The 18683-nt window shown below is 44.2% G+C and overlaps 1 protein-coding gene across 1 annotated transcript in view; it reads right to left on the reverse strand.

Annotated features, from left to right (window-relative positions):
- Nucleotides 1-18683, reverse strand: part of LOC135532957 (noelin-2-like) — a 72200-nt gene that overhangs the window by 39182 nt on the left and 14335 nt on the right. Inside the window, exons 2-5 of the mRNA XM_064960384.1 lie at nucleotides 17120-17269; nucleotides 15357-15512; nucleotides 3681-3900; nucleotides 3321-3427 (exon numbers count right to left, since the gene is read on the reverse strand). Coding sequence (XP_064816456.1) covers nucleotides 3321-3427; nucleotides 3681-3900; nucleotides 15357-15512; nucleotides 17120-17269 — 633 coding nt within the window. The remainder of the gene's footprint in view (nucleotides 1-3320; nucleotides 3428-3680; nucleotides 3901-15356; nucleotides 15513-17119; nucleotides 17270-18683) is intronic.

Raw genomic sequence — 18683 nt, forward strand, 5'->3', positions numbered from 1 at the left:
AAATAGAGTTGTGTGTTAATAATGAGGTAACTATTTAAAGTATTTTATTTTTAATCTTTCTCTCTCGCTCTCTCTAAAGGATGTGTTGCCATATATAACTGTTAGACAACGTGTATCTGTAACCGGGATAAGATAACAATGGCAACAGTTGTAACTGGGTTACAGGGCCTGCTGACAAGGGTTACGGTAACTGGGATACCGTTGCCGTATATAGAACCCTCCTGTCTCCAAGGAGAAGGTCTAATGGTGAACAGACGTGGGTTACCATGCCAATGTAATCACACCTGGCAACCGGGAGACAGTCGCCCTGACAACCAGCTTCATATACATTCCCCTGAGACACAGAGAGAGAGAGCGACAGCGAGAGAGAGAGAGAGAGAGAGAGAGAGAGAGAGACAGAGATAGAGAGAGACAGAGAGAGAGAGTGACAGAGAGCGACAGAGAGAGAGAGAGACAGAGAGAGAGAGAGAGAGACAGAGATAGAGAGAGACAGAGAGAGAGAGTGACAGAGAGAGACAGAGAGAGAGAGACAGAGAGAGAGGGAGAGAGAGAGAGACAGAGAGAGGGAGAGAGAAGACAGGCTATGTGCTCACTGCCCACAAAATGAGGTGGAAACTGAGCTGCACTTCCTAACCTCCTGCCCAATGTATGACCATATTAGAGAGACATATTTCCCTCAGATTACACAGATCCACAAAGAATTCGAAAACAAATCCAATTTTGAAAAACTCCCATATCTACTGGGTGAAATTCCACAGTGTGCCATCAGAGCAGCAAGATTTGTGACCTGTTGCCACGAGAAAAGGGCAACCAGTGAAGAACACGCACCATTGTAAATACAACACATATCTATGCTTATTTATTTTATCTTGTGTCCTTTACCATTTGCACATTGTAAAAACACTGTATATATATATATATATAATATGACATTTGTAATGTCTTTATTGTTTTGAAACTTCTGTATGTGTGATGTCTACTGTTATTTTCTATTGTTTATTTCACTTTATATATTATATACCTTACTTGCTTTGGCAATGTTAACACATGTTTCCCATGCCAATAAAGCCCCTTGAATTGAATTGAATTGAATTGAGAGAGAGAGAGAGAGAGAGAGAGAGAGAGAGAGAGAGAGAGAGAGAGAGAGCCAAAGAGTGCCTAAAGCAGCACCTAGATATTCTGCACAGATTCTGGCAGACCTGGGCCCTTACAGTAAATCTCAGTAAGGCAAAAATAATGGTTTTCCCAAAAAATACAAATTCCATCTCGTCACTGTTGCCCTAGAGCACACAAAAAACTATACATACCTCGGCCTAAACATCAGCGCCACAGGTAACTTCAACAAAGCTGTGAAAGATCTGAGAGACAAGGTAAGAAGGGCCTTCTATGCCATCAAAAGGAATATAAAATTCAACATACCAATTAGGATCTGTCTAAAAATGCTTGAGTCAGTTATAGAACCCATTGCCCTTTATGGTTGTGAGGTCTGGGGTCTGCTCACCAACCAAGAATTCACAAAATGGGACAAACACCAAATTGTGAATTCTTTGCAGAATTCTGAAAAAATATTGTCAATGTACAACGTAAAACGCAGAATAATGTATGCAGAGCAGAATTAGGCCGATACCTGCTAATTATCAAAATCCAGAAAAGAGACATTATATTCTATAACCACTTAAAAGGAAGCGATTCCCAAACCTTCCATAACAAAGCCATCACCTACAGAGAGATGAACCTGGAGAAGAGTCCCCTAAGCAAGCTGGTCCTGGGGCTCTGTTCACAAACACAAACAGACCCCACAGAGCCCCAGGACAGCAACACAATTAGACGCAACCAAATCATGAGAAAACAAAAAGATGACTACTTGACACACTGGAAAGAATGTATAATTAAACAGAGTATTCTGGTATGCTATTTGTCCCTAAACAGAAAGTACACAGTGGCAGAATACCTGACCAATGTGATTATCCCAAAATTAGGGAAATCTTTGACAATGTACAGACTCAGTGAGCATAGCCTTGCTATTGAGAAAGGCCGTGATCCCAATACTTATTTTCCACCATACTTATTTTCAAATAAATTCATTAAAAATCCTACAATGTGATTTTCTGGATTTTTTTTTCTCACTTTGTCTGTCATAGTTGAAGTGTACCTATGATGAAAACTACAGGCCTCTCTCATCTTTTTAAGTGGGAGAACTTGCACAATTGGTGGCTGACTAAATACTTTTTTGCCCCACTGTATAATATGACATTTGAAATGTCTTTATTCGTTTGGAACTTTTGTGAGTGTAATGTTTACTGTTCATTTTTTATTGTTTATTTCACTTTTGTTTGTTATATATTTCACTTTTGTGAGTGTAATGTTTACTGTTCATTTTTTATTGTTTATTTCACTTTTGTTTGTTATATATTTCACTTTTGTGAGTGTAATGTTTACTGGTCATTTTTTATTGTTTATTTCACTTTTGTTTGTTATATATTTCACTTTTGTGAGTGTAATGTTTACTGGTCATTTTTTATTGTTTATTTCACTTTTGTTTGTTATATATTTCACTTTTGTGAGTGTAATGTTTACTGTTCATTTTTTATTGTTTATTTCACTTTTGTTTGTTATATATTTCACTTTTGTGAGTGTAATGTTTACTGTTCATTTTTTATTGTTTATTTCACTTTTGTTTGTTATATATTTCACTTTCTTTGGCAATATAAACATATGTTTCCTTTGCTAATAAAGCCCCTTAAATTGAATTGAATTGAAATTGAAATCAAATTGAGAGAGAGAGAGCAAGGAGGAGAGAGAGGGTTATATGAGATGGAGAGAGAGAAGAAGGACTATGTGTGTGAGAAGAAGAGGGAGAAAAGGATATTGAGAAGGTACAACAGAGAGAGAGAAGAAGGACTATGTGTGTGAGAAGAAGAGAGGGAGAAAAGGATATTGAGAAGGTACAACAGAGAGAGAGAAGAAGGACTACGTGTGTGAGAAGAAGAGAGGGAGTAAAGGATATTGAGAAGGTACAACAGAGAGAGAGAAGAAGGACTACGTGTGTGAGAAGAAGAGAGGGAGAAAAGGATATTGAGAAGGTACAACAGAGAGAGAGAAGAAGGACTACGTGTGTGAGAAGAAGAGAGGGAGAAAAGGATATTGAGAAGGTACAACAGAGAGAGAAGAAGGACTACGTGTGTGAGAAGAAGAGAGGGAGTAAAGGATATTGAGAAGGTACAACAGAGAGAGAAGTCCAATTGAACGTCTCAGCTGATACCAAGGCTTTCTGACCTCACCTGTCCCCCCCCCCCCCCCAACCTGACAAACACACTCACCCTGCTGTCGGAGCTGGGTATCATGGCGTCGGTCATCCAGCATCCGAAGCGGGAGCCCGACGCTCTAACAGTGATAGGGATGCTCACCCCTGTTAACCGCCCACAGCCTGGGAGATACACACACACACACACAGGTCACTATATATACACACAGCCTGGGAGACACACACACAGGTCACTATATATACACACAGCCTGGGAGATACACACACACACACACACACACACACACACACACACACACACACACACACACACACACACACACACACACACACACACACACACACACACACACACACACACACACACACACACGTACTGCACCTTAACACACACATCCCCCTCCACTCCTCCTACCCAGTTTGTTCATACAGGCGTGCAGCCTCGTCTCCAGCAGTAGCACTCTCTGTTGTAGTTCTTCATAGTCGTAGGCCCCCACCTCCTCCTGAATGGCTGTCAGGATGATCGACAGGTTAAGGACCTCCGCTCGGAGCACGGCCAGGGTCTGGAGGTCTAACCTGTACTGGTCAATCACCGACAACAGGGGGCGCAGCTGAGACATCTGACCCTTCAACTCCTAAAGGAGGGAGGAGGATCAGAAGGAGAGGAGATGAGAAGGAGAGGAGGATGAGAAGGAGAAGGAGAAGGAGAAGGAGAGGAGAGGAGAGAAGGAGAGATAGAGGAGAGGAGAGGAGAGAAGAGGGAGAAGGAGAGAAAGAGGAGAAGAGAAAGAGGAGAGGAGAGGAGAGGAAGAAGGAGAGAAAGAGGAGAGGAGAGGAGAGGGAGAAGGAGAGAAAGAGGAGAAGAGAAAGAGAAAGAGGAGAGGAGAGGAGAGGAGAGGAGATGAGAGGAGAGGAGAGGAGAGGAGAGGGAGGAGGAGAGAAAGAGGAGAGAAGATGAGGGGAGAGGAGAGGGAGAAGGAGAGAAAGAGGAGACCATCCTATCCATGATAGAATACAGAGACACAAAGACAGTTCCGCTCAAAATGCCTTTCGTCCCACAACACACCTCACCTGCAGAGACCTCACCTGGCTGAACTTGTCCCTCCTGAGATGAAACCTCTCTCACCGTCACTCAACGCCTAGGTTTACCTCCACTACTCACATCCTACCATACCCTTGTCTGTACATTATGCCTTGAATCTATTCTACCACGCCCAGAAATCTACTCCTTTTATTCTCTGACCCCAACACACTAGGAAACCAGTTCTTATAGTCATTAGCCGTACACTTAACCTACTCCTCCTCTGGTGTTGTAGAGGTGAATCCAGGCCCTACAGTGCCTAGCTCCACTCCTATTCCCCAGGCCCTACAGTGCCTAGCTCCACTCCTATTCCCCAGGCCCTACAGTGCCTAGCTCCACTCCTATTCCCCAGGCCCTACAGTGCCTAGCTCCACTCCTATTCCCCAGGCCCTACAGTGCCTAGCTCCACTCCTATTCCCCAGGCCCTACAGTGCCTAGCTCCACTCCTATTCCCCAGGCCCTACAGTGCCTAGCTCCACTCCTATTCCCCAGGCCCTGCAGTGCCTAGCTCCACTCCTATTCCCCAGGCCCTGCAGTGCCTAGCTCCACTCCTATTCCCCAGGCCCTACAGTGCCTAGCTCCACTCCTATTCCCCAGGCCCTACAGTGCCTAGCTCCACTCCTATTCCCCAGGCCCTACAGTGCCTAGCTCCACTCCTATTCCCCAGGCCCTGCAGTGCCTAGCTCCACTCCTATTCCCCAGGCCCTACAGTGCCTAGCTCCACTCCTATTCCCCAGGCCCTACAGTGCCTAGCTCCACTCCTATTCCCCAGGCCCTACAGAGCCTAGCTCCACTCCTATTCCCCAGGCCCTACAGTGCCTAGCTCCACTCCTATTCCCCAGGCCCTACAGTGCCTAGCTCCACTCCTATTCCCCAGGCCCTACAGTGCCTAGCTCCACTCCTATTCCCCAGGCCCTACAGTGCCTAGCTCCACTCCTATTCCCCAGGCCCTACAGAGCCTAGCTCCACTCCTATTCCCCAGGCCCTCTCTTTTGATAGCCTTGGTTTCATGCATGTTAACATTAGAAGCCTCCTCCCTAAGTTTGTTTTATTCACTGCTTTAGCACACTCCGCCAACCCTGATGTTCTAGCTGTGTCTGAATCCTATCTTAGGAAGGCCACCAAAAATTCTGAAATGTCCATGCCCCACTACAACATTTTCCACCAAGATAGAACTGCCAAAGGGGATGGAGTTGCAATCTACTGCAGAGACAGTCTGCAGAGTTCTGTCATGCTATCCAGGTCTGTGCCTAAACAGGTCGAGCTTCTACTTTTAGAAATCCACCTTTCCAGAAACAAGTCCATCACCGTTGCCACTTGCTATAGACCACCCTCTGCCCCCAGCTGTGCCCAGGACACCATATGTGAACTGATTGCCCCCCATCTATCTTCAGAGCTCGTGCTGCTAGGTGACCTAAACTGGGATATGCTTATTAACACCCCGGCCATCCTACAATCTAAGCTAGATGCCTTCCATCATGGAACCTACCAGGTACAACCCTAAATGTGTAAACACGGGCACCCTCATAGATATCATCCTGACCAACCTGCCCTCTAAATACACCTCTGTTGTCTTCAACAAGGATCTCAGCGATCACTGCCTCATTGCCTGCGTCTGTAATGGGTCCTCGGTCAAACGACCACCCCTCATCACTGTCAAACGTTCCCTAAAATACTTCAGCAAGCAGGCCTTTCTAATCAACCTGGCCCGGGTTACCTGGAAGGATATTGACCTCATTCCGTCAGTAGAGGATAACTGTTTATTCTTAAAAAGTGCTTTCCTCAACATCTTAAATAAGAATGCCCGAATTCAAAAAATAATTTCAATAAGCATTTTTCTACAGCTGGCCATGCATTCCACCTGGCTACCGCTACCCCGGTCAACAGCTCTGCACCCCCCACAGCAACTCGCCCAAGCCTCCCCCATTTCTCCTTCACCCAAATCCAGATAGCTGATGTTCTGAAAGAGCTGCAAAATCTGGACCCCTACAAATCAGCCGGGCTAGACAATTCTGGACCCCTACAAATCAGCCGGACTAGACAATCTGGACCCCTACAAATCAGCCGGGCTAGACAATCTGGACCCCTACAAATCAGCCGGGCTAGACAATCCGGACCCTTTCTTTCTAAAATGATCTGCCGCTATTTTTGCAACCCCTATTACTAGCCTGTTCAACCTCTCTTTTGTATCTTCAGAGATCCCCAAAGATTGGAAAGCTGCCGCGGGCCTCCCCCTCTTCAAAGGGGGTGACAAGCTGACCCAAGACCCAAGCTGTTACAGACCTATATCTATCCTACCCTGCCTTTCTAAAGTCTTCGAAAGCCAAGTCAACAAACAGATCACCGACCATTTCGAATCCCACCGTACCTTCTCCTCTATGCAATCTGGTTTCCGAGTTGGTCATGGGTGCACCTCAGCCACTCTCAAGGTCCTAAACGATATCATAACTGCCATCGATAAAAGACCGTACTGTGCAGCCGTATTCATTGACCTGGCCAAGGCTTTCGACTCGGTCAATCACCACATTCTTATCGGCAGACTCAACAGCTTCGCCTGGTTCACCAACTATTTCTCAGATAGGGCCGACTCTTTTCTCTGTATACATCAATAATGTCACTCTTGCTGCTGATGATTCTCTGATCCACCTCTACACAGATGACACCATTCTGTATACTTCCGCCCCTTCTTTGAACACTGTGTTAGCAAATCTCCAGATGAGCTTTAATGCCATATACAGTGCCTTGCGAAAGTATTCGGCCGCCTTGAACTTTGCGACCTTTTGCCACATTTCAGGCTTCAAACATAAAGATATAAAACTGTATTTTTTTGTGAAGAATCAACAACAAGTGGGACACAATCATGAAGTGGAACGACATTTATTGGATATTTCAAACTTTTTTAACAAATCAAAAACTGAAAAATTGGGCTGATCATTGCACCTGTACATAGCCCATCTGTAAATAGCCCACCCAACTACCTCATCCCCATATTGTTTGTTTTTCTGCTCCTTTGCCCCCCAGTATCGCTACTTGCACATTCATCTTCTGCACATCGTTCACTCCAGTGTTTAATTGTTTAATTGTAATTATTTCGCCACTATGGCCTATTTATTGCCTTTCCCTCCCCAATCAGACTACATTTGCACTCGCTGTATATAGACTTTTCTATTGTGTTATTGACTGTACGTTTGTTTATCTCATGTGTAACTCTGTGTTGTTTGTGTCGCACTGCTTGGCTCTATCTTGGCCAGGTCGTAGTTGTAAATGAGAACTTGTTCTCAACTGGCCACCTGGTTAAATAAAGGTTAAATAAACATTTTTTTTTAAATAATAATAATTTATTGATCGGCAGGTAAGGGTGCTCTCAAGTGGCTAGATGTTCTTTACCATTCGGCCATCAGATTTGCAACCAATGCTCCTTATAGGACACATCACTGCACTCTATACTCCTCTGTAAACTGGTCTTCTCTGTATAACCATCGCAAAGACCCACTGCATGATGCTTATTTATAAAACCCTCTTTGGCCTCACTCCCCCCCATCTGAAATATCTAATACAGCCCTCATTCTCCACATACAACACCATTCTGCCAGTCACATTCTGTTAAAGGTCCCCAGAGCACACACATCCCTGGGTCGCTCTTCTTTTCAGTTCGCTGCAGCTTGCGACTGGAACGAGCTGCAACAAACACTCAAACTTGACAGTTTTATCTCAATCTCTTCATTCAAAGAATCAGCCATGGACTGACAGTTGTGGCTTCTTTGCTTGATGTATTGTTGTCTCTACCTTCTTGCCCTTTGCCCTTTGTGCTGTTGTCTGGGCCCAATAATGTTTGAACCATGTTTTGTGCTGCTACCATGTTGCGTTGCTACCATGTTGTTGTCATGTTGTGTTCGTACCATGCTGTGTTGTCATGTGTTGCTGCCTTGCTATGTTGTTGTCTTAGGTCTCTCTTTATGTAGTGTTGTCTCTCTTGTCATGATGTGTGTTTTGTCCTATATTTATATTTTATTTATTGTTAATCCCAGGCCCCGTCCCCGCAGGAGGCCTTTTGCCTTTTGGTAGGCCGTCATTGTAAATAAGAATTTGTTCTTAACTGACTTGCCCAGTTAAATAAAGATAAAAAAAATAAAAAATTCAAACAACAAGTTGAGCCCAAAAATGATGTAATATGCGAGGGAGATATGTATACTGTAAATAAAAAAGTAATACTAAGTGTATGTTGTGTAGTAAGCTGTTTGTAGCCCATCCTAAAAATGTGGTCCCTTTCCCCCTCATAATTTAGCCTACTGTTCTGAGTTGGTGGTGCACATGTAGCCAATAGCCTGTTTTAGAGAAATATAATCATTGAATATTGTAACAGCTTTCACCGTCTGCTTATATGCCCCCCTTATTTATACTACGGTTCTGACTTGGTGTACAGGGAGAACACTGTAAGAACGGCCCGTGTTCTGAATTCTGTCTTTGTACATTTCAAAAGAGTTGAACAAAGAGTTCTATTGACCAGGTCCATCCTAGGACGCTCATGAATGTCTTCATTTAAACTACGGATTGCCTCTTATCCGCTTGTCGCCACCTTATGCCATAGTTTGTACATCTCAATTGTGAGTAGAAACCACATTTGCTTTGGCAAGTCAGCCATATCATGTTTTTTTAAAGGCAGTAAATGAGGCTGAATGAACTGTTTCACTGCCAGATGAGGCTCCGCTGATATTTGTATTTATTTATTTATTTTATTTAACCTTTATTTAATCAGGCAGGCGTAGCAGATTCACTACATGGTGCTGAAAAGAAAGCTCTCCTGACAGCTTAATGTCGGCCCTAACAGTTTATGGGCGCCATTTGAAACCGTTATAGTGCAATGAATGTATTGTTTAGTGTTGTGTAGAGTAGTGGCTTTGCTGGCATGCATCTATCATTATTTATTTATTACCCCACCAAGATATACATGCTAAAATCACCACTGAAATGGAGAGAGAGAAAGAGGGATAGAGAGAGAGAGAGGGTTGGAGAGAGAGGGATGAAGAGAAAGAGAGAGAAAGATGGATGGAGGGAGAAAAAGAGGGTTGGAGAGAAAAAGAGGGATGGAGAGAGAAAGAGGGTTGGAGAGAGAGAAAGAGGCATGGAGAGAGAGAAAGAGGGGTGGAGAGAGAAAGATGGATGGAGGGAGAGAAAGAGGGTTGGAGAGAAAAATAGGGATGGAGAGAGAGAAAGAGGTATGGAGATAGAGAAAGAGGGGTGGAGAGAGAGAAAGAGGGATGGAGAGAGAAAGAGGGATGAGAGAGAGAAAGAGGGATGAGAGATAGAAAGAGGGATGAGAGATAGAAAGAGGCATGGAGAGAGAAAGAGGGATGAGAGAGGAGGGATGAGAAAGAAAGAGGGATGAGAGAGAGAAAGAGGCATGGAGAGAGAGAAAGAGGGATGGAGAGAGAGAAAGAGGTATGGAGATAGAGAAAGAGGGGTAGAGAGAGAGAAAGAGGGATGGAGAGAGAAAGAGGGATGAGAGAGAGAAAGAGGGATGAGAGATAGAAAGAGGGATGAGAGATAGAAAGAGGCATGGAGAGAGAAAGAGGGATGAGAGAGAGGAGGGATGAGAAAGAAAGAGGGATGAGAAAGAAAGAGGGATGAGAGAGAGAAAGAGGGATGAGAGAGAGAAAGAGGGATGGAAAGAGAGAAAGAGGGATGAGAGAGAGAAAGAGGGATGAGAAAAAGAGGGATGGGAGAGATAATTACTTAGATGAAACATTAGATGAAGATATCATCACCCCAGGAGAACAGTAAATCATTCACACACACACGCACGCACGCACACACACACACACACACACACACACACACACACACACACACACACACACACACACACACACACACACACACACACACACACACACGCACACACGCACGCACGCACACACGCACGCACGCACGCACACACACACACACACACACACAGTTAAAGGCCAAACCCTGCTGTCAGTAAAAGAGCGTTTGGTGGATAATCCCTCTCCTGCTATCTTCTCTCCTTCAACTATCTCTCCAACCCCCTCTTCTCTCCTCCTCGCTCTAATTTCTCACCCTCTTTATCACTCTAATGCTGCCTCTCCTAAATCCATCTCCCCCTCTCTCTCTCTCTCTCTTGCTCTCTCTCTCTCTCTCTCTTGCTCTCTCTCTGTCTGCCCTTCAGTTCTCCTCAGCAAAAACATAGAAAACATTAGATCTCTCGTTCTCTCTGACTTTCTCTCACTCCAGCCCTCTCAAACTTCCATCTCTTTTCCCTCCTCTTCCTTCCCCTCTTTCTCTCTCCCCAACCTGGTCTCAGAGCATTTAGTATTATTCTGTACGTACATCCGAATCACTCTATTTAGTATGATATGTTACGTTTCGTATGGTATGTATTAGTTTGTGGATGTTACGAAGGACAATTCGTATTACATGTTATGAATTTGCTAAACATACAATATGTTACAAATTTGCAAAATGTACTATTTGTTACAAATTAGCTAAATGTATGATATATTATGAATTCTAGCTAGGTGGCTTGGTGGCTAACGTTAGCTAGCTGGCTAATGTTAGCTAGGCTATGGGTTAGGGTTAAGGACAAGGTTAAATGTAGGTGTTAGGTTAAAGGGTTAAGGTTAGGGTTAGGGGATGGGTTAGCTAAAATGGTTAAGGTTAGGGTTAGGGTTAGGGGAAGGGTTAGCTAAAATGGTTAACGTTAGGGTTAGGGGAAGGGTTAGGGGAAGGGTTAGGGGAAGGGTTAGCGGAAGGCTTAGGGGAAGGGTTAGCTAAAAGGGTTAAGGTTAGGGTTAGGGTTAAGGTTGGGGTTAGGGGAAGGGTTAAGGTTGGGGTTAGGGGAAGGGTTAGGGGCAGGGTTAGCTAAAAGGGTTAAGGTTAGGGTTAGGGGATGGGTTAGCTAACAGGGTTAAGGTTAGGGTTAGGGTTAGGGGAAGGGTTAGCTAAAATGGTTAACGTTAGGGTTAGGGGAAGGGTTAGGGGAAGGGTTAGGGGAAGGGTTAGCGGAAGGCTTAGGGGAAGGGTTAGCTAAAAGGGTTAAGGTTAGGGTTAGGGTTAAGGTTGGGGTTAGGGGAAGGGTTAAGGTTGGGGTTAGGGGAAGGGTTAGGGGCAGGGTTAGCTAAAAGGGTTAAGGTTAGGGGAAGGGTTAGCTAAAAGGGTTAAGGTTAGGGGAAGGGTTAGGGGAAGGGTTAGCTAAAAGGGTTAAGGTTAGGGGAAGGGTTAAGGTTGGGGTTAGGGGAAGGGTTAGGGGCAGGGTTAGGGGAAGGGTTAGGGGAAGGGTTAGCTAAAATGGTTAAGGTTAGGGTTAGGGGAAGGGTTAGTGTTAGGGGAAGGGTTAGCTAAAAGGGTTAAGGTTAGGGTTAGGGTTAGCTAAAATGGTTAAGGTTAGGGTTAGGGTTAGGGTTAGCTAAAAGGGTTAAGGTTAGGGTTAGCTAAAAGGGTTAAGGTTGGGAAAGATTAGCTAACATGCTAAGCAGTTGCTAGTAGTTGAAAAGTTGCTAATTATCTAAAATGCTACATTTGTCTGTCATGAGATTCGAACTCACAACCTTGACCAATGCCCCTACGTTCTATTTTGCCTTAAAGGAAAATTCCACCCCAAAACTATCTTTTAGTATTTGTTTCATTAGTCTATTGTTGACATGGTCCCAAAACGTCTTTCTTGTCAGCAATGAAGTTTTCAAGATATATGTAAACTTCCAAAATACAGAAATCCTCCCCGTATGATGCATTCTGCATCATATGATGTTTAAAGCATCATCATACAGTATGGAGCAAAATGCATCGTTCAGGGATGATTTTTTTGTATTTTGAAAGATTTTGAAAGATTTTGAAATAAACAAATACCAAAATATTGTTTTTGGGTGGAATTTTCCTTTAAGTAAACATCTGTCTCATGTAACCATACCAAATGTAACATGTCATACTAATTTGAGTGTTCCGGATTTACATTTACTATGTTACGTCTAGTCCATGAGACCAGGCTGCTCTACCACACTCTCCCTCCCATTTGCCTTCTCAAATCAAATCAAATCAAAGGGAGAGTGGTGATTGGCGAGGCAACGTCCTTGTTGGAAATCTTGAAATTGAGTTTAAAAACAACCAACCTAAAGCTATGAATGTACCCAGCAAGCTAGCATAGCTAGATAGCACTCATGTCAGGTAGACAGTTAGCTACAGTTACCCATAGCAAGCTAGCTAGTTGTATAGTTTGGTCATTTATTCCAATATATTTCACAATTCCCCAAAAATATGTTTGTGAAGCTAGCTACGTTTTATAGGGTCCTCACAACGAGACAAAGTCGATAATGCAGCTTTTGTTGATTAAATATGACACTGAGGCCACCGCAGTAATGACACGTGACATGTGACACGTGACTACAGTTTGCACAAGTGATCATAGTTCTTTACTCGCTCCCTCTAAATCCATCGGGCCGATGGGGTTAACGTTAGTGAACTGGACCTCCAACCTGAGATGACAATCAAACTGCATCCGGTTTCCATGGGGATTCCCCCAAGGGAAAGTGGCTAAGCGCGAGGGGCTGAGGTGGAAAGAAAATAAACGTGTTTGGACGGCAGCCTAGGTTTCACAACCTCTGTAACAACCACTGTGTTCTCATTGGGTTTCCAGGTAGTGGAATAACACAATGTACCAGTAACGTTTTCCCAAGCAAACCTGTGAATGTTCTCATAACACAAATATTGTCCATTCGTGGAGATGATTAAGGAATGTTTGTATAAAATGTGAATAGATCATTTTCCTGATGATACAAGAACGTCCCTATATGACATTTCATCTGTTCTTTAAAGGTTCCCAGAACCTTTGGTTGTGGGAACACATTCTGGTCAGAACATTGTTGGGGACATCACAAAACATATGTTCCCAAAACACAAAAACATTCCTGTTTTTGATTTTACAATGTTTCTTTCAGGGTGCAAAAAAAAACGTTCACCTGATGTTTACAATAATGTTCCCAGAACACATTTCATCTGTTCTTTGAGGGTTACCTGAATGTTTTATTAGGTTGTAGGAACATTCTGGTGGAACATTGTGGGGATATCACAAAAAAATCTTGGCAAAACACAAAAACTGTCCAGTTGTGCGGATAATTCTGCAAGTGTGTTTTTGGGTCAGGTGAACGTTTTATACCAACATTCTATAATCATCACCAGACAGTTTTTGTGTTATGAGCAACCTAACAAATGTTCTGGGAACTTTCACAGAACTAATTTTGGTTTGCTGGGCTCTTTCTCTCTCTCTCTCTCTCTCTCTCTCTCTCTCTCTCTCTCTCTCTCTCTCTCTCTCTCTCTCTCTCTCTTTCTCTCTCTCTCTCTCTCTCTCTCTCTCTCTCTCTCTCTCTCTCTCTCTCTCTCTCTCTTTCTCTCTCTCTCTCTCTCTCTCTCTCTCTCTCTCTCTCTCTCTCTCTCTCTCTCTCTTTCTCTCTCTCTCTCTCTCTCTCTCTCTCTCTCTCTCTCTCTCTCTCTCTCTCTCTCTCTCTCTCTCTCTCTCTCTCTCTCTCTCTCTCTCTCTCTCTCTCTCTCTCTCTCTCTCTCTCTCTCTCTCTCTCTCTCTCTCTCTCTCTCTCTCTCTCTCTCTCTCTCTCTCTCTCTCTCTCTCTCTCTCTCTCTCTCTCTCTCTCTCTCTCTCTCTCATTCCCTCAGGTTAGTCTTTGCATATTGATAAGCTTTATTCCATTATATAAATATTCAGTTCTGTGTCTGTGGGCAGTGGGGTAACTTTAGGACTGTCAGACCACCAAAGGGGTCGATAAGACACACAAACACATGAACGCACACAAACACACACACGCAGAGCGCGCACACACACATCCCATGAGGGTAAGATGGGAGAGTGAGAAGGGGGAGTGAGATGGGAGAGAGAGAGAGAGGGAGGGGAGAGAGGGACGGGAGAGAGGGAGGGGTTTATGTGAAAGCAGTGTTTTTGTCGCTGAGGAGAACAGGGGTGGTGTGTGTTTGTGTGTGACTGTTAGTGTGTGTGTGTGTTAGACGGTGTGTGTGTTAGCGTGTGTGTGTGTGTGTGCAGCCAGGTCGCTCAAGATTCATTCACTTCCAAGTTCGACGTACGTTCATGTACCCAGGACGTTGGGAGATGCCTCAGTTCGACGTACGTTCATGTAGCCAGGACGTTGGGAGATGCCTCAGTTCGACGTACGTTCATGTAGCCTGGATGTTGGGAGATGCCTCAGTTTGCGCTTACTTCACCAGGGTTGTTGGTTCGATTCCCAAGTTATTGTTCCAATGTGCGTTGGTCGTGCGAGTACCTGTGTTGTTTTGGCTTGCGCTAGTGTTATTTATTCGAGGTTCTCCTCGCTCCTTTTGGGGGGTTCAACCCTGTGTTCTTGTTATGTGTTTGTTTGGTCTTCGTCCCCCGTGCCTTTACACGGCACACTGTCATTTGGGTGAAATTTAAAAAAAACTCTCCCGACCCTTTATACCAACGTGACAGTTGACAACAGCTTTTGAAATTTGACGTTCGGAGAAACGTGGATGAATTTCAGAATCTGAAGTCAAACTGGTCAAATGGAGAGATCTTGTTGTAGAGCCAACAACCATTACGAACCACTTAGCTTTGTCAGCATGTATGTGTACCAGCAGTCCCTTAGATGTAAAGCTCTGGGGGTTGGTGGTGTATGTGTATGTGTGTGTGTGTGTGTGTGTGTGTGTGTGTGTGTGTGTGTGTGTGTGTGTGTGTGTGTGTGTGTGTGTGTGTGTGTGTGTGTGTGTGTGTGTGTGTGTGTGCGCGTGCGCGTGTGCGTGTGCGCGCGTGTGTGTGTGTGTGAATGATTACTGTTTTACCAGCAGTCCCTTAGATGTAAAGCTCTGGGGGTTGGTGGTGTATCTGTGTGTGTGTGTGTGTGTGTGTGTGTGTGTGTGTGTGTGTGTGTGTGTGTGTGTGTGTGTGTGTGTGTGTGTGTGTGTGTGTGTGTGTGTGTGTGTGTGTGTGCGTGCGTGTGTGTGTGCGTGTGTGTGTACCTGCAGGCCCTTCTTAGTGAGTCTGCGTGGGTTGGTGGTGTAGGTGTGTATGTGTCCGTCTACTCCTCTCAGTAGTGGTTCAGTATCCCTGACGTACTGCAGGTCTCTAGACGTACTCAGATCCATCACCTCCATAGACTGACTCACGTTCTGCACCTAAACACACACACACACACTTAAATCAAATTAGATCAATACAAACACAACATACGTATGATGAGTAAACACAAAAATATATATTTCTGACACACATACACACACGAACACACATACACACACGCACCCATCACTGTCTCTCTCCCTCTCTCCCTCCCACACACAAACACGACTAGACAAACACGCCATCAACGGTGTGGGTTTTTGAGGGGAAGGATTTGTTGTTGTTGATCTCTTCAGTTCTTCACTGATCAACACCAACAGCAGCCCATTTTTGTCTTGTTCCTCTCTCTGTGTTCTCACCCATTCCTTCCTTATCTCTCTCTCTCTCTCTTTATCTCTCTGTCTGTTTATCTCTCTGTCTCTCTCTCTCTCTCTCTCTCTCTCTTTATCTCTCTGTCTATCTCTCTCTCTCTCTTTGTCTCTTTGTCTATCTCTCTCTCTCTCTTTATCTCTCTGTCTCTCTATCTCTCTGTCTATCTCTCTCTCTCTCTCTCTTTGTCTCTTTGTCTATCTCTCTCTCTCTTTATCTCTCTGTCTATCTCTCTCTCTCTTTATCTCTCTGTCTATCTCTCTCTTTCTTTGTCTCTGTCTATCTCTCTCTCTCTCTTTATCTCTTTGTCTATCTCTCTCTCTCTTTATCTCTCTGTCTCTCTATCTCTCTGTCTATCTCTCTCTCTCTCTCTCTTTGTCTCTTTGTCTATCTCTCTCTCTCTTTATCTCTCTGTCTATCTCTCTCTCTCTTTATCTCTCTGTCTATCTCTCTCTCTCTTTATCTCTCTGTCTATCTCTCTCTTTCTTTGTCTCTGTCTATCTCTCTCTCTCTTTATCTCTCTGTCTATCTCTCTCTCTCTTTGTCTCTTTGTCTCTCTCTCTCTTTTTGTCTCTCTGTCTATCTCTCTCTCTTTGTGTCTTTGTCTCTCTCTCTCTCTCTCTTTCTCTCTTTATCTCTGTGTCTGTTTCCAGTATCTCTCACTTTGTATCTCTGTCTATCTCTCTCTCTCTCTCTTTATATCTCTGTCTGTTTCCAGTATCTCTCTCTTTGTCTCTGTCTATCTCCAGTATCTCTCTCTTTGTCTCTCTGTCTGTCTCCAGTACCTCTGTCTTGTCTCTGTCTGTCTCCAGTATCTCTGTTTTTGTCTCTCTCTTTGTCTCTGTCTGTCTCCAGTATCTCTGTCTTTGTCTCTCTGTCCATCTCCAGTATCTCTCTCTCTCTTTCCCAAACTATGACTGAAACTATTTCTATCTCTCTCTAATTCCATCATGATACTGTCGATAGTAGGACACAGGGGCCTGTGTGTGTGTGTGTGTGTGTGTGTGTTCATGTCAACGGCACTCAGACCCGTGAATATCTTATTCCAGTCCACTGTCCTTTCCTCTCTGCATTCTGATTCTGGATTCTGGACACGAGCGTCCATACCCGAACACACACACACACACAGCACACAGCACGCACGCACACACACACACACACACACACACACACACACACACACACACACACACACACACACACACACACAGCACACAGCACACACACACACACACACACACACACACACACACACACACACACAGCATACATACACACACACACACACACACACCTGTTCTGTGAGTAGGCGTAGCTGACGGCTGCGGGGGTCTCGTTTGCAGAGGTTCTGAGCGGGAGCAACCACTGTACACACACACTTCCCATCAGGGTCCGATGCCGAGCTGTACACCTGCCAGCCTTCATCTGGACCCGGATACAACGCCTGGAGGGAGGGAGTTAGAGCTATAAACTTGCAGACTGAGAGAGAGATAATTGAGGCGATAACCTTGCCTGAAAACTGCGGTGCTAATACCTAAGGCTAGGCTAGGCTAATATCTAAGGCCAGGCTAATTACTAAGGCTAGGCTAGGCTAATATCTAAGGCAAGGCTAATTACTAAGGCTAGGCTAGGCTAATATCTAAGGCTAGGCTAATATCTAAGGCAAGGCTAATTACTAAGGCTAGGCTAGGCTAATATCTAAGGCTAGGCTAATTACTAAGGCTAGGCTAGGCTAATATCTAAGGCTAGGCTAATATCTAAGGCCAGGCTAATTACTAAGGCTAGGCTAGGCTAATATCTAAGGCTAGGCTAATATCTAAGGCTAGGCTAATATCTAAGGCAAGGCTAATTACTAAGGCTAGGCTAGGCTAATATCTAAGGCTAGGCTAATATCTAAGGCAAGGCTAATTACTAAGGCTAGGCTAGGCTAATATCTAAGGCTAGGCTAATTACTAAGGCTAGGCTAATATCTAAGGCTAGGCTAATATCTAAGGCTAGGCTAGGCTAATATCTAAGGCTAGGCTAGGCTAATACCTCTACTCACGCACATTGTGGGGACATCGCAACAAATATGTTCCCAAAACAAACAGAAAACTGTCCAGTTGTGCGGATGATTCTACAATTGTGTTTTGGGAACATACTGAATCTTTTGTGATGTCACCCAACACACACACACGCACACACACACACACACACACACACACACACACACACACACACACACACACACACCTGAAGGTCACTGTGTGTGTCATGATGTCCTCTGATTCCTGATAATCACACTGATGACGGAAGACAACTGCACATACAGATGCAGGATCTTAATTTGATCACCCTGTTGCAGGACAACGGGACATTTAAAACGTGTAGTGTAGTCGAGGTTAAAAAAAAAAAAACTTCTGAAGTTCGTCATTTACATTTTGAAATTTCAGACTCGATTTTCCCTTCATTGATCAACCCCTCCAAAAATGTCCATTAACTTTGATCCACATAATAACCCTCCTTGCTGCAAGATTATTTTCTTGCTGTTGCAAACTGGCTCAAATTAAGATCCTTCATCTGTAGCTTTTAGCTCAGCGGATTCAAACTCAGAAAGAAAAAGAACTCGACCCTTTGTCATTCAATTTTAAAATCAAACCTATTCAATGACATTATCCACCCGTTGTATTGAAACATCTCTCTCATTTCAGGTGTAAAGGTCGAACTAGAATAGAAAGCAGACAGTGTTGTTGTGTTTCTCTCTCTATTTCTCTCCTCGCTGTCTTTAATTAATAAAACAGCACCTCTCACACCTTCTCCATCTGCTCCTCATCAATTACTGTGTGTGTGTGTGTGTGTGTGTGTGTGAACTTGATGAA

The sequence above is a fragment of the Oncorhynchus masou genome, chromosome 5, assembly GCF_036934945.1.
Source record: "Oncorhynchus masou masou isolate Uvic2021 chromosome 5, UVic_Omas_1.1, whole genome shotgun sequence".
NCBI lineage: Eukaryota > Metazoa > Chordata > Actinopteri > Salmoniformes > Salmonidae > Oncorhynchus > Oncorhynchus masou.